This window comes from Tasmannia lanceolata, unplaced genomic scaffold, assembly GCF_043159265.1.
Source record: "Tasmannia lanceolata isolate RefF3 unplaced genomic scaffold, GAP_Taslan_0.1 ptg000002l, whole genome shotgun sequence".
NCBI lineage: Eukaryota > Viridiplantae > Streptophyta > Magnoliopsida > Canellales > Winteraceae > Tasmannia > Tasmannia lanceolata.
In genome coordinates this window covers 51875582-51899393 of record NW_027518679.1, presented here as the reverse complement: position 1 = coordinate 51899393, position 23812 = coordinate 51875582, and the positions used below count along the sequence as shown (strand labels likewise).

At 37.3% G+C, this 23812-nt stretch overlaps 1 protein-coding gene across 4 annotated transcripts; it reads right to left on the bottom strand.

The window, feature by feature from the left end:
• Nucleotides 1-608: 608 nt before the first annotated feature.
• Nucleotides 609-22724, bottom strand: PRMT7 (protein arginine methyltransferase 7). 4 transcript variants are annotated; one of them, XM_077390784.1, is made up of 14 exons: nucleotides 22251-22721; nucleotides 20092-20326; nucleotides 15713-15838; nucleotides 12416-12580; nucleotides 12203-12321; nucleotides 12049-12125; nucleotides 9695-9966; nucleotides 7586-7822; nucleotides 5760-5833; nucleotides 4462-4555; nucleotides 4220-4369; nucleotides 2441-2515; nucleotides 1150-1246; nucleotides 609-885 (listed from the first exon to the last, which is right to left on the bottom strand). In XM_077390784.1, the coding sequence occupies exons 1-14, from the start codon at nucleotides 22640-22642 to the stop codon at nucleotides 722-724; spliced, it is 2277 nt and encodes a 758-aa protein (XP_077246899.1). In that variant the 5' UTR covers nucleotides 22643-22721; the 3' UTR covers nucleotides 609-721. The 4 variants fall into 4 exon arrangements, 3 of the variants coding, with proteins under 3 accessions (XP_077246899.1, XP_077246920.1, XP_077246907.1); XM_077390805.1 differs by having other exon boundaries at nucleotides 20092-20321; nucleotides 22251-22405; XR_013253906.1 differs by having other exon boundaries at nucleotides 829-885; nucleotides 1150-1241; nucleotides 22251-22724.
• Nucleotides 22725-23812: the final 1088 nt, after the last annotated feature.

The window sequence follows — 23812 nt, the reverse complement described above, 5'->3', positions numbered from 1 at the left end:
ATACGAAGGGTATTTTCATACATTGGTACCCTCTATTTGGATCTAGAACGCTCTATCAATTTGGTATGGTAGGGTCACGATCCAAAATAGTTTCAGACCTTAGGGTATGGAACCAATAGACAAGGTTCGGATCCAGGTACTGTGCCCAAATTATGTCTATTAATCCGTTGGATACATGCCACAATCGGTCCATGGCACCAACCCTTTTTTTCCTTGTGTGTATTACGTAGGTATTAGTTCCGGTTATTAATGTGTTATAGTTAATTGAGAAATGAGGATCTGCGCATGTTTTTCCAAGGAAAATTGGTCCGGACAATCCTGATCCTCCGATTTGTAGAGATTTTGTTGTTTTAACTGTCTGAGCCGTCCATTTTACACCAATAATAATGATTAGGATCATCCGATAGACCAAATTATTGGGGCATGACCCACAAGCGACGCATACCGATTCCGTGATCTCTCGAAATCACAACGGATAGAAACATTCGATTAGTAAATTATTGACAATTTAAAAATACAAATTTTCGACGTGCCGACAGAGATGGAATCAGTCTGCAAATTTACGCTAGTAAATAAGATTAGTAAAAAAAAGAGGTATTTTAAGTAAATAATTAAAATCCCAACTAGTTTGGGACAAAGGCTTAGTTGAGTTGAGTTGAGTATTAAGTAAATAATTAAAATCCCGGTGTGCCGCAAAAATTAGTGCAAGATGATGATCCTTTTACTGTGATAAGAAAGCGGATTTTATGATGAGTTCACCATTAGTCGGGTTAAAGGATGCATCTAACTCAGTCGAATAACATTCGCCCATATCGCACGATCCATGTACATTGACCCGCACGGGATCGCTCAAAAGCTTCACTCCTTGTTTCCAGTATCTGCTATCTGAAATTTAAAAATCACAATATGAAAAATGAGAAAGTAGGCATTTATTTGAGTGTTGATCATTGCTAATGAAACTTATCCGGGGTGCAATTTGGGTCGGGTCGGGTTGAGCTTTTGCTCAAAAATGAATTAGAATCAACCGAACCCAACACAATTTTATGAATAAACCTCAACCAGAATTCCCAAAAATCGACCTGAGCCGAGGAAAAGTTAAAGACGGTGACTAATGAAGCCCTGTCCATTTCAGAGTGAATGTTTACTTACTGGGGCCTGTTGATACAACTATGGAGTTCTCAGCATCCATCACCCAATCAATCCAAAGTGCAAAACCATGGCATAAGCCAGGCCTAGTGAATCTAACCTGCAGTGAAACAAGAGAAACAAATCTGAAAACATAGTAAAAAAAAGCCCAAGTACCATATTGGCAGCTTATGTGTGAAACTGCTAGATAATAAGCTGTTTATCAGATACTGATAATGCATCCTTATACAGACCAACAAACATGTTAGTTGGGCACAGATATAGTAATCTGAAATGAGAGGGTTCGTCTGTTAAAACCTGGATTTCAAAATAAAAATCTCGTCTTTATAATCCTGGGGTTTCATGCAACCTTTTTTACTATGGCTATGTTTCTCTTGACGTAAAATGGGCATAAAACAAATTTTACGCCCATTTTAAGTAGAAAAATGAGTGTAAAATTTGTTTCATGTCCAAAGAAAAATGGACTTCAAGGGCACCCAAAATTGGGTGAGGCCTATGTAAGGTGGAGACTGGGACATGTCACAGTTTGAAATGCCTTCATGGTGACCCAAATGCTACTCTTGAACTTTTACCCTTTTCTATTTTATCCATAATATGTCATTAATATGCAATAGAACACTTAATAGAACATGAGCATAAATCAAACTTGCAGACTATAAAACACATGTGGAAGGCCTCAAAATGAAACCATAAGATGGTACAAAAGGCCACTTTAATGTAAGTCAAATTGATTTCATGAATAATTAGTTTATATGCTATCACCAGCATCTCTCAAAAGATCAAAGTCTGAAAAGGAAGCAATCATGACACATTGCTCAGAGATCCCTCCAATGGGTCTCCGATCCTTTCAAGAGGCCTCATGCAACCACCTGAGCCATATATGCAGTCCATTTGAGCCAGCACAAACACATACATAGTTGCCATTTGCTCATTCAAACTTTGAAATCTTAGGCCCTGTTCGTTTGAGATTGTGACAGCCTATTGAGAGCCCCAAACCGATTATTGGATATAAAGTTATGTTTAATTTTTAGTCCAATAATAGGTTTGGGGCTCTCAATCAGTTGTCACAATCTCAAACGAACAGGGCCTTAGGATCAAATTCTAGCCAATTTTTGCAAGGCAGCAAATCATTCAGATCACTCTTAGGATGTGCATACATATGAAGTGACCATTCTCAAAAGGTAAACATCAGACGTTTTGGCATATCTACGAAAGGCACACATTAAAGGTTCAGTCATATGCATAGAAAGTTTGATATGTAAACATGCTGTTAAGAGTTAGGACACTGTAATACCTTGGTTTTCCCAAAACATGCTCTGATGGGCTGTGAGAAATTGAACTCCATGACTGGAAAGACCTCACTGAGTTCCTGAAATATATCAGATCATAGTTCCGATCAGTGTTATTCGTATATCCTATGTTGATTGTATGGGCTATTTGCCTTAACTGAATCAGTAGTACCAGCTACTCAATGAGTGGAGACATTCGGGCGTTCTAACTCCCGTTCTAACGCTTAATCCGTTACAGCGACTGAAAAGATAGAAGAATGAAATGCGCATACAAGCTTGCTTTAGGTGGGAACTCAAGCCATTCTACTTCGGGACAATGGTAAACTAGTCTCATGGCTGCATGCTCTTCTTCCGGATGCCGATTTCCGAGTTAGACAGCCTGGATGGGAGCTGCAGTTCAAATACCTCTTATGAGTAGAGCTCCTTGTTCTATTTGAGTAGCTTGGTTTGGTATTTCGAGTAAGTGACTAGTAAGTGAGACGCTCGGTTCGGTATATTCTATTTGCCTGGGGATTTGATTTCCCTATTTACTCCTAGGCTTCAAAGGGTGCAGATGCTAATGCTCGCTTCTTTCCTTGCGTGCCTCTTTCTTCACGCTGCTCCTTCCTGAGCCCCATGTAACCATTATATATATATATATATATATATATATATATATATATATATATATATATATATATATATATATATATATATATCGAGAAAGAGGGAGAGGGAGACAAAGCATCTAGACAATTTTGCAAAATCCCATTCCACAGCCCCTTTAATCATGAGAGAATACCCACATCATTACTGAATTTAATGAATAACTTAAAGCCAGCTATGAACGTAATGACGTGGCTCTTTTCTCGTGGAAAAGAGGAGCAGCAAAATGGCATTTGCAAAATCGCCTAGACATGTGTGTGTGTGTCAGAGAGTGAGAGTGAGAGAGGAATGATGACATGGAGCCCAGCTCCATGGTAACTGGACGGTTACCTTTTTCTTAAAAAAAAATATGTAGACTGTTAATGAGATGTGTATTAGATAAAATTGAAGTCTAAAAAAAAGTGAAGAGACCTGTCAACCCCTTTAGCTAGGTTTCCTAATTTCTATCCCCTTTCTTAGGAAAGGCAGAGAGAAGATCCATTCTCTCAAATCGATGATGGCGGACGCCACACATTCCAGTAGTGGTATTTTAGACAGAGCAATGCAATATTGTCGAGTTTTATTCAATCGGAGAAGCTCCGTTACCATTTAAGATTATGAGATTCCTGTTTCTCTAGTTTTTGTAAGAATCTGGAATTATCTAATCGAGTTTTGGTCGTATAGATCTTAGGTGTAATGCTTGAAACGGCAATTTATACAAGTGATTCTTGTTTCGTGATTCAGAGTTGTCTGACGTGGATTTCGTTGGAGAGTTTTGAAGATTTTTTCTTCTGTTCATGGTTTTCTTTACTTAATCTAAGGAAAACGAATCTCCGTTTTTTTCTTTTTTAAATAACAAATACGATGTTAAATGATGTGAATGAAGAGCGGTCTTTTGTCCTTGTTGTCTGTTGCTTTCTCATACTCTATGTCCCACGCACTCCTAAGTTAAGCAAGCTTGGGCGAGAGTAGTACTAAGATAGGTGACCTCCTGGGAAGTCCTCATATTGCACCCCTCTTTTTATCGTTCAATAAAAATGCCAGGATGAAACCCACTTTTGAAAAGCATGAAGGATTATATATATATATATATATCATTTAAAAAAAAATTATAAATATATATATATAGGGAGAGATAGGGTGAGAGATATCAATTATACCTCAATTTCACCACACTGCCAAATAAAATAAGGCAGGCAAGGGCCTCCATTTATTGCAGGGAAATCACCACAGGCCCCTAAAGTCTCATTTACAACTGAATGATCAAAACCTTCAATTCTTTTAAGAGAGCGACGACTCATCCACAAATCCTGCACAACCAAGGCTACAATCATTAATTAATCATATAAACAAAGGAGGATATATTAACCTCAAAATATTAAATATATGGAAGTTAACTCACTGGAAGAGACATGGCACAAGCCTTCAGTATTCCTTTACAAGGCATGATCACTACATCTTCAGATAAAATTGAGTCAAGTATAGTCCTTTCCTTCCTTCATCCCAATTCAAAATGTCAAAGAATAACAAATTTCAGTTGCATTAATAAGGAGTACCATGGTAAGAAATGAAAATAATACACACCATTATGGTGCATTTCAATTCCATGAAACACAGGGTTTTGGTGATGATCTATGATGAAAACAAGATCTAAGAGAATGTGAATCATTCTCATCGTGCAATAATAAGGTAAATAATCTTCATAAATAAATACAACCCAAAATTAGATAAAATTTCATCGAGGCATGCTATAGAAATAGGAAAGAACAAAAGCATTTCAAAGAGAACACAAGCACTGCATCTGCTAATAATCACTCACTTAAAGCCTGTTTCTTTAAGATTGTGACAACTGATTGTGAACCAAAAACCTATTATTGGAGTCAAAATTACATTTAAATTCGAGTCTGATAATAGGTTTGGGGCTCACAATTGGTTGTCACAATCTCAAACGAACATGGCATTAATCTGGAGTGAAGGCTTCAATGTACTTCATTAGCTTTTCTCAGAGTGCAGAGGAGCAATCTAGTTGGAAAGAGTGCCAACAATGAAAATGAAAAAGGTTGCCGGCCAATATCCAAAGAGAATAAAAAAGAAAAGGGTCATTTTTACTTGCCGGTCCACTGTAATTGAGAGGTGAGCATGTAGTGAGGATTTAAGGACGTCACAAAGGAGCTTGGTTTTGTTTCTGTGAAACAACCAGTTACTCCAAAAGCTTAAGCTGTTGGACATGGCATTATTTAATCTTTTATACTTTAACACACAACGTCTCGTGTGGCCCTTCTTTTTAGGGTTGGCCTACACGTGACACACGTGGCCCCTCTTCTGGGTTTGCCCGTTGCATGTGGATTTTTACTATCGAGGAGGTTTGAACTCAGGACCTTTTGCTCTGATACCAAGTGAAACAACCAATTACTCCAAAAGCTTAAGCTGTTGGAGATGGCATTATTTAATCTTTTTATACTAACAGTTTCCACTTACATATCTAAGATCAGTTAGATCTCAGTGTCAGTCTTATGTGGTTCTTTAATGTCTTCAAATTTCCTCTTTGTGAAGTGAACAATCAGCACGTTGATATGGACCGATTAATCGGGAAAATCATTTTCTAAATATAAAAAGCAAAGGTTAAGTATATCTGCCGAGAAATTCATGAAAAAAAATCTAAAAGAGTGAGAAGAAGAATAATAGAAAATATAGAATTACCAGAACCGTAAGTTTTGCCATGGAAGCATCCCCTCATTTCCGTAATAAAAAGGCTCCCCAAATAACAGATCAACCTACAAAGACAAAACGAGTTACATTCTTAACTTGTTTAAATCCAATAGCAAATGGTTCATTACAACCACCAATCTGTAATGAAATAGTCATGCTATTGTATTTTTCATATGATGGTTATTTTTTCTATTTCAGATGTAACTCAATTAAGAATAATAAAAGAGATAAAGCTACACGAATTGTGTAACTACCATCCATAGGGAAATTTTCTATTCTTCTCTTCGTACTTTACTATTATATTTTGCTAATTTACATGGTATCAGAACAGATCTAGATCCCAAGGGACCAGATCAAGTGATTCTTCAGTGGAAGCAAATCTCTCAAGACCATTTTATCAGTTGGATGTGAAGAACACATTTCTTAATGGCGATCTAGAGGAGGTCTATATGAGTCCCCCACCTGGCTTCCAATTTCATAACAACAAAAGACAAGAATGGAGACTGAGGAAGGCGTGGTACGGGCTCAAGCAGTAACCCAAGAGCATGACTTGAGTGCTTTAGTACAACAGTAAGAGGATCAGGTTACACACAAAGCCAAGCAGATCACACTTTGTTTGTTTGACATTCTCATGGTAAACTATAGCACTCATGGTCTACACGGATAACATTTTGGTAATTGGAGGTGATGAGAATGAGATTCTGAAGCTAAAGCATTACCTGGGCATAGAGTTTGAGATTAAGGATCAAGTAAAGTTGAAGTTTTTTCTTGGGATTGAATTTACTCGGTCATGTAAGGATATCTTCATTTCTCAAAGGAAAAATATCCTAGATCTTCTAAAGGAGACATAGAACCTTGAGGCGAAGCAGTCGGTTGTGGCCAGATCCAGTGTAGAGGCAGAGTACCAGTCAACGACTCATGGGGTTTGTGAGCTGTTGTGGCTCAAATTCTTGCTAACTGAGTTGGGATTCAAGACTAAGGGACCAATGAGTTTATACTGTGACAATAAGGATAGCGCACAATCCAATTCAGCATGATCATACAAAACACATTGAAGTGGATCAGCATTTCATAAAGGAGAAGATAAAGGCTGGGCTAATTTGCGCACCTTGTGTTACTACACACTTACAATTAGTGGATATTCTTATTAAAGGAGTATGAAAGGAGCGGTTCTTACACATATTTGGCAAATTGGGCATGGTTGACATTTTTGCCCCAACTTGAGGGAGAGTATTGGAATATGCTGTAATAAGGGGTGGTGCCCATTTACATTAAATGGGTTCACCAACGTTGTAATTAACGTCAAAAGAGCGCACCCCACACCCCACCCCTCACGCCCCCTCGTTAAATGGGAGAATTTGATCTTGTCAATGATAAGAATGAAAGGTAAAAAAAGGTCGTGGCTTGGGACACAACCTCCCTTTGCGTTAAACGTTGTAATTAACGTCAAAAGAGCGCAACCCCCCCCCCCCCCCCCCCCCCCCCCCCGGCGTTAAATGGGATAATTTCATCTTGTCAACGATAAGAATGAAAGGTAAAAAAAGGTCGTGGCTTGGGACACAACCTCACGGCACCTAATATACTCTCTTTTTTCTCCCTTTCTCTTCTCCTGCATCCTCCACCTCTCTTCTTTGCAGTTATAACTCTCTCTAACCCGTTTAAACTATGCATGATGAGAAAGAAGAGCACATTTTAAATCAGTACAGCATATGATGGAGGTCCTTTCAATTAAAAACAGATGTCCAGATTATATGAAGATTTTTTTAATAAAGAATTACTTGAAATTGGTGTCTCAAATGAAAAAGACACGAAATTACCTTTCTCTGATAAGTATCATCCAAAGTCAAACATGTTTTCCTTCTTCCAAGAACCTTAACACGATCCATTGAGAAACCATTTGCATCAGCAATAGCTTGCAAATAAACAGCACCTTTGTCCTGTAGCCCCGGATACATGGATATTACATGTGAACTTGCTGAAAGGCTCGCAGTAAGAATTGTCAAGAACACACTATCATCTGCAACAACACATAATGGAGACAACTTCCCCTGCAGCTGCAAGAAAAATATTTATTATGATTTATGAATACAGAATAAAAACATAGAAAGAATAGAGAATAGTCTTCCCTATAAATCATTGTGCTCAACAAAAAGATCCAAAACCACTAATTGTATACCAGCAGTAAAAAAGTGTAGTTTCAGTGCAATACAGATGATGCTGGTCTTCTTTTCTATATATCTTGTCCTATTATAAGATGTGCAGGAAGGAAAAATCAAACCTAAGAAAGCACTATCACCTACAAGTAAACAAGCAAGGAAAAACCATGCTATGAATGATAATAATAAGTACAAACAAAAGAATAGAGAACAATATAGTAAAGAATAGAGAACAATATAGTTTCTATGGTCCAAAAGCAAAAAAATACATAAATATATAACATTGGCTGTAATAGCAGGTCATCTATCTAGAAGTTATCTTGGTGATTTCTAGGATGAGATCTAAGAAATGTACTGAGAGGCCAATTCTATACTTAACAGAATGAAAATTTCCACCAACAACCCTTTTAGTAACAAAACTCACTTAGTTCCCTGATTGTAAGGGATTCTTAGCCCATACTCTCTTGACAACAATATGTAAGCAATATTGGACCCATACATTCCTTTCGGGTCAACAAAATTCAAATAGAGCCCCATTCTAAACCGAATATTCCATCATGAATGAAAACAAATGTTTAGTCAGGCAAGTCCCGACATTCACTTGAACCAAGAGCAAGTTCAACTTCAATCAAGGGTAAATTTTAATACATTGGACTATTTTCCTAATTAACATAGATGCTTATTCAAGTGTTGAGTTTTAGCATGTTGAAGTGTTCTCATAATTCACATAGAAGCTTGTTCAAGGATTGAGTTCTGACATGTTGGATTGCTTTCATAATAAACATAAATTGTCTAAATTTGTTAAAACAATCTTTGTAACAACCCACAGTGCCACACGAAGACATACTTAAGAATGAGCTTCTGATGTGGATAAAGTTTTTTAAACATGGTGAGTTATAAATTTTTTTTTTTGAATAGTGGAGAGTTATAAATATTTGTTTCTTAAAGTATAGCAAAGAATGCTTTGTATCTCACCCCCAAGGTTTTAAATTTCGGTTTCGAAACCGAAATTTCAGCTGAAATTTTGAAAATTGGACGAAATCTCTCGAAATCAAATACGTAATATTTAATGCCCTACAAAATTTCTGCAAAATCCCTGAAATTTTGGCCGAAATTTCGGCTGAAGAATATTAAATAATGAATAAAGCCCAGTTTTGGTTGGTGATATTCCTTAAATTTCGGCCCAAAATTTCGGGGAAAACGATCGAAAATTCGAAATTTTGTGACGTTTCGAGCTTACCCCATTTCGGTTTCAGTCTCAACCGAAACCCGAAATTTCGGATTTCGGTCGAAATTTAAAACCTTGCTCACCCCTGAGGATGTAGGTTGAAAAGTACTTATGGCTCACCAATTAAACACACATTGTAGACCATAGTTATCAAGACTTAAAGTCATTCAGCTCCATATTCAGCAAAGAATAGAATTGCCTTCAGTTCACATGAGGCTGAAGTGGATATTTGGCATAATAGATCATACAAATGGAGTTCATCATTAAGAAACCATTAAGGGGCCATATGAGAAAAGATCTTGGTGGTCGAATTTTTGCAGCTACAGGACCAACAATTCTATCATAAGCACTATCTTTCTTGAATTTCCAATGCACTCAATTGCATAGCATGTTTATGACTGCCCAAAAAATTGAATGTACCTTCCATGCAGAAAAAACTACATAAATTATACGAATTTGCCCAATCTACACAGGAAGCAATGGCATGGAACACTAATCAGTTTTCTATTTCATTTATAACGAATATAAGATCGAGCTCTTACAGCATTTCTTGCAGCTGTTAACATGGCATGTCTCCATTCTCTATCTCCGTAAATTGCGATTCTTTCTGGCGATAGAATAAGATGAAAATCTCCAGCTTGAAAGTCATATTCCCCTATCTCTGTTCTTGTGTTACCATTCCTCAGATCATATGTGATGCTAGTATCACTATGAATAGCTTGAAAGTAAACCTGGTCACCCTTAGATACAGGCATGCCCATTCCAGGAATGAACCAAACACATTGTTTCCAATGATCACACCAATTCGTCGCACCTAGCAAAGAGCAAAACCCACCTTTTATTATGTTTGAAACAACAAACAAACTCCAAAGATAACAGGAAAAAATAAGTAGAAGTATTTTCAAAGAAAAAGCCTTGGGGTATCTCCCCTACCCCCGAAGGTCCGGGAACCAGATCCTCCATTCATATTCCATAAGCTGACCATCCAATATCCATGGAGAAGGAATCAAGGTTTAAAATTTCGGTTTCGGCACTGGACGATATTTGTTAATTAAAAAAATCGGACAATTTTGGAAATTTCAGCCAAAATTTTACCGAAATTTTGGGAAATCCCAAAAAAAATAAGAAAAAATAGAAATGGCCCAAATTTCGGAATTTCAGCTGAAATCTGGGCGACATCGAATTCATGTACTTTTGGTGTCAGCCCTGGCCGAAATCCAAAATTTCGGGCTGAATTTTCGTATTTCAGCCAAAATTTTAAACCATGGAAGGAATCACAACGATGATAAAATTGGCTAATTATGGAGCAGAATGTGCTACCCCGGGAACCTGGAAATATGTGTTGGAGTAGTAATTCTGTTGTTATTTTTTGAAACTTGGTTCTTTCCCTTTTATTAATAAGCTTGCTTTCTTTTGTTCATGAAAGCAAAAATTTTTTTGATGGCTACGTCACAAGAAGGCGGAACATGTACATTGATTTTATCGAGCACTTTAAAATATTAAAATATTAAACACAAAATTTACAAAAAAAGAAATAAGTAGAACTTTAGGAATAACCAAAATATCAACTAGATGTATGATTTTGAAAAACAAAAGGGAGTGCCTGTAAAACTTCGCTAAACTGTAACATTATGCTAGTCAACAGAGACAACAAGGGGAAAAAACTTAGCAAAAAACAAAGATGCACAGTTGATTGAGCCTTACTAAGAAGAGAATTACCATTTAGCCAATTCACTATTATCATTTCTTCCATCTAAGCTATAAAATGAAAGCAACATGCATAAGTATAAAAAAAATCAGCAGTTCATCACAGCACCTCTTCACAGTGTAGAATTTAGGAAATTTAGTGTGGCATTCGGTTAGAAGGTCAACACAGTGTAGGAACAGTTGGAGCAACAACAAAGTCTGAGAGCTACAAGGAGCAAGCAGATAGAAGCAACGTGTTCATCATTATATGATTTAAATAAAGGAATTAGTATTGACACCCATAAATTTAGGCATTTTGCACGTGACATGTTTATCTACTTGATTTGCTTCTATTTTTTTACAGGAATATAAACTGACATCAGTGTCATGCCTAATTTTAAGGGTATCTATACCAGCCCCCCCATATTATTATATTTTTAAGATTTGAATATTAATAAAAATGCCACGTGGTGATGCACAAAATCATTGTATTCAAAATTCATATTGTATAAATTGCAGAAATATATAAAGGGAAAAACAGTCTTCTAATGTCAAGACATGAAGCCATCGTAATATCTTTTTGTAAGGACCAAAACAGTGAGCTTTGTTCTGGGTAAGTAAGTGAAGATCTGAACTGCTACTAATTTGATTGTGCATCTTCTAAAACCGTGCATTCTCTAATCTCTTACTTTTGGATAGTGCAAGGCATGAAGCATATGGTAAAAGATATTTTTTGATTTACATTTTTTTTTTATAATTATAAGTAGCTTTCAACATAGGCATCAAGTCTTTTTATCCTTTTCCTTTTTCTTTGGTAGGTAAGCTGGGATCGAACCTGCGACCTCAAGGTTGATATGCAAAGCCTCAATCATTGAGCTACAGGCCCAACCCCATCAAGTCTTTTTATCCCTTTCCTGACATCGGGTGCATAATTGAATATTTCAAATTGGTACTGAATTTCAATTTTTAATAAGTAGTCTCAAAGCTTCCATTTCACAACAAGTGGTATCAGGTTGTGGAAATGTTTTCCAACACAAACTACCATAAACTTTTCATAACCCCAATATCGTATGACAGAAAAATACAATTTGTTTGCAAAATATGCAATACTTGGGAAAGTAAAAACTAAAACAGAGTCCTAAGGTAGAAATGGGTGATCTTCATTAGACATTTGATTCATTTTTGTAAGCTACATCAAATACCAACCCACCAGGAAAATCTCTCGGGATCCAGTGTGGAGCTGTAGAATAGAAGACCTTCCCCTCATAATCAAGCTGAAGCACCCACCTAAAAAAGACCACCAAAATAATTATCGACTGTCTCTGAAGAAATTGATACAGAAAAATTCGAACGAATAAATTTACCATGAAATTATAGCATGGACCGTGCCATCATTAGTTGCCTTTATGTGCAACGCAGTCTCCCCATGACTGTCTGGTCGTTTCCAAAATTCAAATTCAAAAATTTTGAAGGGTTCTGACAGCTGGAGGAATACTAAATTGGGTAGAAATTAGACCAGTTATCTTTCCAAAATTCTAAAGCAGCAATTACCAAAAATGGATATTTAATTTGCATACCAATCTTATCTCTTTTGAGATTGCATTTGCATGCATGGCATATTGCTGAGGACTGACACAGATGATTGTCTTCAATCCAGATGGAGTCAGATGGATGTCATCTGATGCATGGGCTTCACTACCATATAAATCATGCAGCTTCTGTAAGAATTTGCTTTCAACTAGCTGAGACACAAGAAAAATGGCAGCTATGTGAGTAGAACTTCTTCTAGAAACCTTGAGCATTAGACACTAAATCTCAGTTTATCACACATTATTGCACAAATATCATTCTTGGGAATTTCTCGGCAAGGGAAAATCTCGGGATATATTTTTTTTCGGTGGGAAAAACGATAAAAATAAAATTATATATTATCTATGATTTGTGAACACGGACACTAGTGTCGCATGTCGACACGGACACGGAGTGTCGGACACGGCAAATCCACAAAATTTAGAAACAGGGACACGGCTAAAATACAAAGTATATGTAATCATGATTTGTAGATACGGATTCGTGTGCTGAGTTTTGGCACACATACGAATTGTCTGACATGGCAACATCTAAAGATTTAGAAATGGCGACATGCACATACATATAACATGACTGATTACTATCGTAATTTGTAACAATATAAATATTATATCCATTTAACGAACTAATAAATCGTAGAATTAGAACAATAATCTAAAACAAATACAAGATAATCAAATAATAACGCATTCATCAATTTAAAATAGTTCTATTCTATCCCCAATATACAACGAGAAAGGAGGACCGTATGATACAATGAATATAGTATTGGTATAAGAGTTTATTTAGGGTTTTAGGTTTGTGGGAGGGGATATAGCCGCAAACATTAGTTAAAGAAGAGCTAAAATAAGAGTTTATTATAAAAGAAAGCTTACTAATAAAAGAGGTAAACACAATGTTCAATAATAAAACTGAATGTCACATTTGACACGGTACGAAAACGTGTCCACACGCCCTCATTAAGTCTCATCGCCTATAGAAATACCTTTAGAAGTGTCCAAAGGAGTGTCGACACACGTGTCGGGTGTCGGCAATAAATTTAAAGAGTCGGCTAAATCATATATATATATATATATATATATATATATATATGAGGAAACTGTTGGTGAGCTTAAGCGCACCAAACTTATGGTGCGCTTAAGCTCCCCAATCACATGGATCCCACATTTTGGGGAGTGATCCAAACCATTCATTTGCAAGGCTTATCATAGATAGGGGGTGTACCAAAAATCAGCTCCATAGGATCATCCTAACCCCTCCATTTGTGGAGGACAAAAATGGAGCAGATTTGTGTCTATCCATTTTTGTCCTCCACAAATGGAGGGGTTAGGATGATCCTATGGAGCTGATTTTTGGTACACCCCCATCTATGTAAGGGACTTTCAAATGAATGCTTTGGATCATCCTAACAAAGTGGGCCCCCATGTGATTGGGCGCTTAAGCTCACCATAAGTTTGGTGAGCTTAAGCGCACCAACAGTTTCCTCTATATATATATATATATATATATATATATATATATATATATATAAAGTTTAGATGCTCCAGTGAGAAGAAGTGACTCGTGCCAAGTTGATGGAGAAAAAAGAGGTAGAGGCAGACCGAAAACAACTTGGGTAGAAACAGTGAGGAAAGACTTGAGGGCTAAGCACATAACAGAGAACGTGACCTTGTATATGATAGAATGGAAGAAAATGATCCATGTAGACGAACCCAACTAGTGTCAGGAGTAGACTTAGTCAATTTGAGCCGGGTAGTTCCTTTCAACTTTCATGAAAATTTTCTAAAGGATTCATTAGCCGACCCCAACTAGTTTGGGACAAAGGCTTAGTTGAGTTGAGTTGAGTATATACATATAAAATTTAAGAAAAAAAAATATAGTAAAAATATCGGGATAATATCATGCTATTATCACGATATTTTGTGATAAAAATGACAATATCTCTATATTTTTACTATCTGGGATTATTTCGGGATTTTGTCGTTTTACCAAAATGTCGCGATAAAAACGCGATATTTTGAAAATATCAGAGATATTTGTGACATAGATCACAAAAGAATTGTTCTTCTGCAATTGTTATATCAGAAGATTGCTTATTAGTGATGTCAATTTACAAGGTGGAACTCACCATTCTAAGAGGAAATCTAAAAAGAGCAAAAAAAATTTGAAACAGAGTCGAATAAATCTCAGCAAGAAATATCAACCGATTCAAGGATATCGCCATAGAGTAAAGTGTTTCTGAGCTCGAGCTCAGATAGTCTATCTGAGCTCGAGCGTCAAAAACTCATATGGGCCCACATTTTTGGGGTGAACCAAAGCATTCATTTGAAAGGCCCTTACATGGATAGGGTGTGTACCAAAATCAGGTCCATAGGATCATCCTAACCCATCCAAAAGTGGAGGGAAAAATGGCCAGATACTGTTTCTCCACAAATCTGCCCATTTCTTCCCTCCACAAATGGAAGGGTTAGGATGATCCTATGGACCTGATTTTTTGTAGGCACCCTATCCATGTAAGGGCCTTTCAAATGAATGCTTTGAATCACCCCAAAAATGTGGGCCCACATGAGTTTTTGAGCTCGAGCTCATAAACACTTTCCTCATCTCCATATGCATAATTAAGTGCATCATTAAACTTTTGCTCATGTCACCACCAATTTGCTATTCATACGGAAAGAAATGGGAAATGCATTATGGCCAGGAAATCAACATTTGTTAAAGATCTGCCCTATTTTTTTCACATCATGCAATATGCAAGGAAACACATGTTTGCTCTTTGTATTTGGGTATAATGGAAACTCTGTTTAGATGCACGCATTAGATTACAGGTACCATATATTTAATATAATGAAAAGTAACAAAATATGTTTTCTTGGTTGTTTAGTTTATAATACTTGGTATAATTATTGCGATATAACTCTATACTACCACAGAGATTATCTTAATGTAAAAGAACCACTTAGTCAATATTTGGTGATGTGAAATATAAAAATTACATAACATACAACGCGTTTCAAGGGTAAACTTCCATATCCAATGTCTTACCGTCAACTTGCAACCCCTGAAATTCTTATATGAACTTGAAAGTGGAAGTGAAACAACAAGACGATAAGTAGATGATTACTTCCCACTAACTTTGGAAGGATAAAATGCCAAATAGATAATCATTTATGCTTCCAATATTCTAACACATAAATTTGTTGTTCTTTTCAAAGAGAAAAGAAGCTTCCATGGAAACTTCATACAAAAATGAATATATAAGAACAAAACCAAGTAGAGTTCACCTGGCCATAAGTAGTTGCTCGGTATGGAACTGTTTGTGTATTTGGAACCAGTAGCATGTCATGTGCGTGCTGTAGACTTGGTATTAGCCCTTCGCCCAACAACTCTGAATCTAGTATCTCACTAACCTGCGTTTAGAATTGAAAGGTTTTCATGAATTTGAGAGCACTAAATCAAAACTCATTTTAAACACTTAAATGGCCAGAAAACAGAATCCATGCCAAATGGATGATCTGATCATTTAGTATGGATGGCATGCATCACGACAAGTGTGCCTGGGTCTGCATGGTAAAGAATCAATTTTGCATCTCAAACAGAAATTTTCTCAAGAGGGCCTCGTTACTAGTGTCTAGTATGCTTTTGACAAGTGAGTTTGAAGTAGCTTTCTTTAGAAACACAAGAGAGCCTCGTTACTAATATACTTTTGGCAAGTGAGTTTGAAACAATGTTACCTGGAACACGGTTCGTTCTGGCACGCGGTACGGGTACGAGGTACTATGGTAGGCCGATATGTGGTACGATGAGAGTAGGCTAAGTTGGTTTGCTATTTGGGGTCACGGGTTGGTTTAGAGCACTAATTCGGGTCTCTTTGGTGCGCGCTCTCTCTCTCTCACTCTCTCTCTCTCTCTCTCTCTATATATATATATATATATATATATATATATATATATAGAGAGAGAGAGAGAGAGAGAGAGAGAGAGAAGAGTTTCTATATATATAATTTATTTTTACAAGAATATCATTCCATAGTACATGCTACATACATTTAATAAACAAAATAAAAAAAACCCATGCCATTCTTATTTATTCAAAATGAAAATTTCCAGTTCCAATTCAACCCAAAATATATAAAATTTGAAGATCTCTATCACTAAATTAAGTACCAACGTATATTGCATTCCCAATCTTAAAGGAAAGGCAAACAGAAAAATAACAACCCGGTTCTGAAATAAAAACATAAACATATGATAAATGATCAAACTGATAAATTATTGTACAGCTCTCTTTCCCTAGTCCACCGAAGTGTTCCCTCTTACAATGTTGAATATACGAATTTGTTGTAGTTTAGGTCGACGAATTGATGGCCTCCTTGAACTTGGAGGAGCTGGTCTTGTGCTAGAAGATGACATCGAAGCATCGAGGATGATGTTTCATCATATTTTTCTATAAAATTGTCTAAAGCTCCCGGTCGCTATTAAGGGTGTCAATTTTGGCTCGGGCTCGGAAGCTCACTCGAGCTCAGCTCGGTAAAAGCTCGGCTCGAGCTAGGCCAGGCTCGGCTCGGCTCGTTAAGGATTTAATATATTTAAATATATATATATATATATATATATATTATATATTAATATATACACTAAAAGGGTTGTCCAAGGAGTGAAAGGGGGAGGCAAAATATGTCACTTCTTTTTTGGAACCCCATTTGTTACTTGGACCACCCCCCGTAGTGTAAAAAGAGTAGTCAAATTACACTAGATAGGGCTGTCCAGGGAAGATGAGGCGTGAATATATAATTGCCCTTAATATAACCCGAGCTCGGTAAGGCTCGCGAGCCTGGCCGAGCCCGAGCCGAGCTCTTGAGCTTAACGAGCCGAGCCGAGCCTGGCCAAGCTCAGCTCGGCTCGGCTCGTTTACACCCCTAGTTGCTATTTTGGCTATCCGAGTTGCAAACGACCCCATTTGGGATCGTGCAACCCTAGATCGCACGCTAGAGAGTGGAATGGTGACGCTGGCAACATTGATTTGAAATAGCTTTCTTTAGACCATAGAGTGAGAACCAATAAGTCGGTTCACCTTGTCCATTGCTTGACCCACACCCTTTGAAAAGTACGATAGACGATTTTGACAAACTTCCCTTTTCTCTTAGGAGCTTACTAGTCTACAACCACCATTCACCTAGAACCTTTTCCCTACAACCTTGAAGGCTCCCACTACATCTTTACTACCATAACCAGGCCACAACAAAAACCACTTCCACCATGCTCACACAAGAAGTTTTGGAAAAAATGTCTGTACGAACATAGTCATCACGTAATTACCTAGACTCTGAGGTTATGGTCATGGTTTTAAATTTCGGCCGAAATCCGAAATTTTGGTCAAGATCGAAACCAAAACTACCTGAAACCAAAATTTGAGCTAGAGTCCCAAATTTCAGCTGAAATTTACTTTTTCCCAAATTTTCGGTTGAAATTACCGAAATTGAGCCGAAATTTCGGCACAACTTTGAAATTTTTTTTTTACCGAATTTTCGGTTTCGGCTATGTCCGAAACCGAAACCGAAATTTTAAACTTTGGTTATGGTTCCAACACCATCCACTTTATGGGTTACATCCATTTTCAGGATGGTTGTTTGGCTAGGCTGCTAGGGTAGTTTGACTGGTAGTCTAATGACAACAAGATCCTCAGGTAATCTAGGCATATCATCATATTCCAAGGTGAAAACATTAAGCCATTCAAGCTACAAATAAAGTTCAATTGCTTAGTAGTCCCAAGCAGCAGCGTGATGTATGAGATTTGATCCACTTTCGTCCCCAGTAAATTTCGCGTGGTTTTGCTTCCATTTTACAACGGAAAAGGCTATAATTGGTTAATAACTTCATGTATTTACTTTGAAGTGTCAATGTTGACTACACCATTTCTCTTATATTAGCAATAGCCATTTGTATTGAATCATTGTGGATTTAGCAGCTCCTCATGAGTCATGAGAGCAACCACAGTGATAATCCCGCTCCAAGCCATAAATTTGCAAAGGGATGTACAATCTTCAAGCCAGAGGTTCTAAAGGCACATCAGGAAGCATTTTCGCGATAGGTCATAAGGTTCGATTTGAAAATAATTGTTCCGTAGTCATGAAGTGATACAGTATAGTCCAAATGTTTTCAATTCTACTATCTAGTCCATGCAGACTTCCCCGGGTATGTTTGGTTGCACAAGCGCTCAGCATTCATTGGAATTTCAAATGCCAATGAATGCTGATTCCTTGTCTGGTTGCCAATATTGCATTGAAGTTCCATTTGACTCCCAAATATGTTCCAGACATCATTATTGCTTTTTTGCACATTGCGCCCATGTGGCACTTATGTCTCCTCTACTCATCTTCAAACCAAATTCTACCAAAATGTTAAATTTTTGGTAGGAGTAGAGTGGAAAAGGTCCTGTCTTTTCTAACCCCCCCCCCTTCTCTCTCTCTCTCTCTCTCTCTCTCTCTCTCTCTCGGTAATGAAACCCCTACTTTCTCCACTACTCTCCGAGAGAACTGCCACGCAACCAAACACTACTTACCACTATTCTTCTAGACAAATCAAATGCTTGTCTCCTCCCTTTTGACTTCTTATTCTACCACTCTCTGAGCCACCCCCGTGCAACCAAACATAGCTTCGGGAAAATTGGTGCGACAGACAAATTTCAGTATGCCAGCAGAAATGCCATCCATATCAATGCGTCTAGATATCTCAGGTAAACACTAGAAAGGGATATGTCAACACATACTAAAAAGTTTTTCTTCTATAACTTTTTTTTTTTTTGAATGGTAGTTTTTCTTCTATAACTATCTTCTGAAGAATCTGAACAGCTCCACTTCAAGATATTTCAGAGCTAAAAGCAAGAGGCCACATGTAAATACATCTACCGACAAGGTATTCATAAAATAATGATGAAAAAGAGGCCTCAGTTTTACGGAAAGCCATGTGTGATTATAAATCCCATCTTCGAGCCAACAATCACAAGATCAAAATGACTTGTGGTAAAACCAAGAAAAGCAATGCCATAATTAGTGGGAGGAAACAAAACATGCATTTAAAAATCCTACAAGTATTAGATTAAGAACCTTTCAGAGCAAACTGACCAGACTCACCCAATAACAACATCATTCAGACAGAAAACAGGATGTGGAAAAATCAACCTAAGAACTACAGAAACAACTCTCAAATGATAGAGTCAGTTTACTCAGTAAATTGAGTTTTCCACAACTGTGATTGGTCCTATACAATGGAAATTACATAATGAATCTTCCTTTAGAGCTGTTGACAAACAAAATTGCCCTTTCTTTCTCAATCATCAGAGTAACATTAAAAACATTTTTAATTAGCTTAAAGCAAAATAATATTATATTATGTGTAAGAGCTTGGAAACAAATTTAGCCAAACAATGAAGCAAGAAATTAAAATCTTACCTAAATTTCTTGTTTTCAAATTGAATCACTTCCCCTTTTCTTTTAAAATGAAAATAGCATATTCTCATCAATTATCAGAACACTGTATCAGTGAAACTAGCAATATCAACTATCAATTGCTCATTGGAGGGCACGGTTTTCAGAATTTAAGAGAGTCCATCAAAATAATTAAAGCCACGTATAAACCTTAAATATAAACACAATTCTCCTTACTAGTATATCTGCACGTGAGGTGAGATCCTCACCAACTTTGAGTTCATCAGAGCGCTTGTGGAAGATATGTACTTTCTTCACCATACCATTAATGCGTATAACTTTCCGCATCAACTTACCCATGGGAAGGTAAGACTCACATGCCGATACCATTCCCTCCATACTGGTACCTGCCATTGCATCACTTGAATTCATTGCTTTTGCAGCCATCATTGATAGCAAGCCAGTGCCTGCACTGAATAAATAACTTACTTTAATGGAGTGAGAGAAAAAAAAGAAGCATCACTTATTTTCCAAGAGTGGCATTAAGGATTTCTCTAGATTTTGGCAAATGACGGTGCCACATGATGGAGAATTCAAATTTTTGAAAAGGTGTGGCACAGAAAAACTTAAAGGCCGTTTGGATACGAGCAGGGGCGGGGGCACATATAGCATGAGGCCATGCGCTCCCCCCCCGGAAGTGTACCCTGAATACGCGGATTTTAGAATCCGGGTTTTAGTTTGAAAACAATGTAAAAGAGGGTTCATGATCAAGCTGTTGTATGCTGCCGGACATTGTTTCTTGGATTTTTAAGTGAGAAATCAAGGTTTTAGAAATCTCTCCCCCATCCTGAGATTTCTAAAACCTGGAAACATGGGACGATCTCCTGCTCTCTTGCTGTCGGAAAGAAGGGCGAGAAATCGGAAAACGACGGCTGGTCTCTTTCTTCTCTCGTCTCCCATCTACAATTTTGAGGAAATCCACGATTCTAAAATCCGTGTATCCAAACGGCCCCTTAGTTTCAAACACATTTTCATTTTTCTTCTTGATGTAATGGTTTGTATTCTTTGCAAGTTTATGAGCATCACTTATCTTCCTAGAGTGGCATTAATGATTTTGCTAGATATTGGTAAATGAGGGGATCCCATGATGGAGAATTCAAATTTTTGAAAAGGTGTGGCATAGAAACACTTAAATGCCGCTTGGGTATGAGGATTTTAGAATCCAGGTTTTAGTTTGAAAATAGTGTAAAATAGGGTTCATGATCAATCTGTTGTATGTTGTCTTGGCAGCATTTCTTGGATTTTAAGTAAGATATTCAAGTTTTAGAAATCTCTGCCACATCCTGAGATTTCTAAAACCTGGAAACATGGGATGATCTCCTACACTCTTGTTGTCGGAAAGAAGGGCAAGAAATCAGAAAACGACGGCTGGTCTCTCTCTTCTCTCGTCTCCCATCTACAATTTTGAAGAATCCACATATCCAAACGGCCCCTTAGGTTTGAAACATTTTCATTTTTCTTCTTGATGAAATGGTTTGTATTCTTTGCAAGTTTACCTCTACATTGATTAAGTGTAATTTCTAGTTAAACTGCACTAAAAATGCACCGTTTGATTAGCTTGACCTGTATTTTCCTGCATTTTATCTTTATCTCCTCTCTAAACAGAATATCACAGAGGACACACACTCAACTATGGCAAAAATGTTCTCCTAAAGTTAAACCGAGCTAGTAACTCCAAACTTCATACCCAAATATTAAAATGTTAATTACCATATGCCTTTGACCCTGTTTGTTATGGATTTTGAGAACTGATTGTGAGCCCAAAACTGATTATTGGACTCAAAATTAACGATTAATTATTTAATTTTGAGCCCAATAATCAGTTTTGGAGTCAAAATCAGTTCTCAAAATCCAAAACAAACAAGGCCTTAGCTGCATGTTGAATCAAGATGTATGATCGCATATGAGTATATCTAGCAGAATGAAATGGTACCCATAAAAAGAAAAAAAAAGGTTTAAAAATGAACTGTAAATTCATCTGCATTCTCATTCAAGCATCAAGAAAACTGGTTTAAATGAACAACAGAAAAGGTCCAAACCAAATAAATTAAAAATAAAATGTTTCGCTGCTATTGTTCTTTAGAAGCGTGATGGAAGAAGGCAAAGATCATTCTAGTTGAACTATAACTAATTCTGGCTTACTTAATTCCAATTAAAGACTTCTAATATCAAATAACTAAATCTAAAACATCTTCTAATTATAGTGGAACCCAAAACAAGGAAACCTTCACAGTGAAAAAGGAATACACTAAACCAAAACCCATATAAAAAATAAAATAAAAAGGTTGAGAAAAGAGAAAAAATAAATCATGGGTTGTGGAAAATAGATCAAATACCCAATGTCAAGAACATGGCAAGGCCGTGTTACGGTCTTCTTGATGGCTTCATGGAAAGCTCTGTTCCTAGCGGAGTCGTTGAGCATGTCGAGATACGACGTAGAAGAAAGAAGGGCTTTGTTAAGGTTAGGGTTAGGGTTAGTTTTCCCGTCTTCTTCTTCTTCTTCGATGACGACCCATTCTGTGTTCCCCGTTAGGGGGTCGAGTCTCTGTTGGAACATCCGTTGAGGTAATGCAGAGCTCATAGTTCGGATGGGTTTGCAGTTGCTAAAACGGAAGGTTGAAGAACAAAGAGAGGTAAGAGATTGGAGGAAGAAAGTGAAAATTAGAGACGAAGACATGCAGAGAATAGTGATGCCAGGCATCTGGCTAGTGGAAAAAGTGGGTGTCATTACCAATATATAAGTTTCGAAGCTACATTAGCAACCAAACCAAGTACCATAAAGTTGAAGAAGAGTGTATGCATAGGAAATCCTTGGGGATGCCAAGCATGTGGCTAGTGGGAGAGTTTGGATTGCATGAATTTTCTGGAAAAGTTTGAAAAGGAAATATTCTTCCAAATTTTTATGTTCTTCAAGTTTTTATTTATGTGAGAAAAATGAATGAACGGTTTGGATCGTCCTACGGAGATGATCTATTTGGCCTATCAAATGAACAGTCCGCTTGAAGTGGAGCCTAACGTACTTTCTAAAAATTACTGAACTTCACGCATGCTCATCCGTATAAAATCTTTATTCACAGTGATAACTTTTTGGGCCTTGTTAGTCTTTGAACATGATCGGATCAACGGATCCGATTGTCCGAGAGTTGGGCATTTTAATGTTGGTCCCACCACAGTCACATGATCCTAGCCACTTGATCTATTAAGTTCTTAGGGTTCTAACCATAGAAGCTTAACAGATTATTTTCAGACCTTAATCTTAGGGTTGCAACTCGGTCGGGCACCCGACCCGAGTTGCAACTCTAGTTTTTGTGCCTTTCACTCCAATCAGGGCAATCATAAGAATTAACAATTGCCAACAGTAATAATTTCCTGAGTCTTAGTGATTCTTAATGAGAGTAGATTTAATATCGAAGATTAAATATCATTTTAATGTGGCCATTCTGCATGTACTTAGTACTCACACTAAGTGTTAACTTTTTATCGTATCGGGGAGGTCTTTTGAGAAATAACCGCTTACTAACATGTATTCCAAATATACAAGTTCAACCATCGGACTGAAATAGACCAGGCACTATAAATTCAACTACTCGACCATAAAATATGGTGCATATATAGAGAATGCAGAAAAACCTGATCGTCCGAGAAACTATCTCAGATAGGTCAGATTTAGGAATCTTGGGTTTTGTAAGAAAGAACCAACCCGACCTAACCCTAGATAGTTAGGTAGGGTTCTGGAAAACCCAACCCGCCCGACTCAAGTTGCCAGCCTACGGACTTGGGTTGGGTTCAACTTGAAAAAAGGTCGGGTCGGGTTGGGTTCGGGTTGAGGGTTTGGGCAACCCGACTTGAGTGAAACCCGACATTTTTTTATGAAATTTGTTTTTTTGTAAGCTTAGAA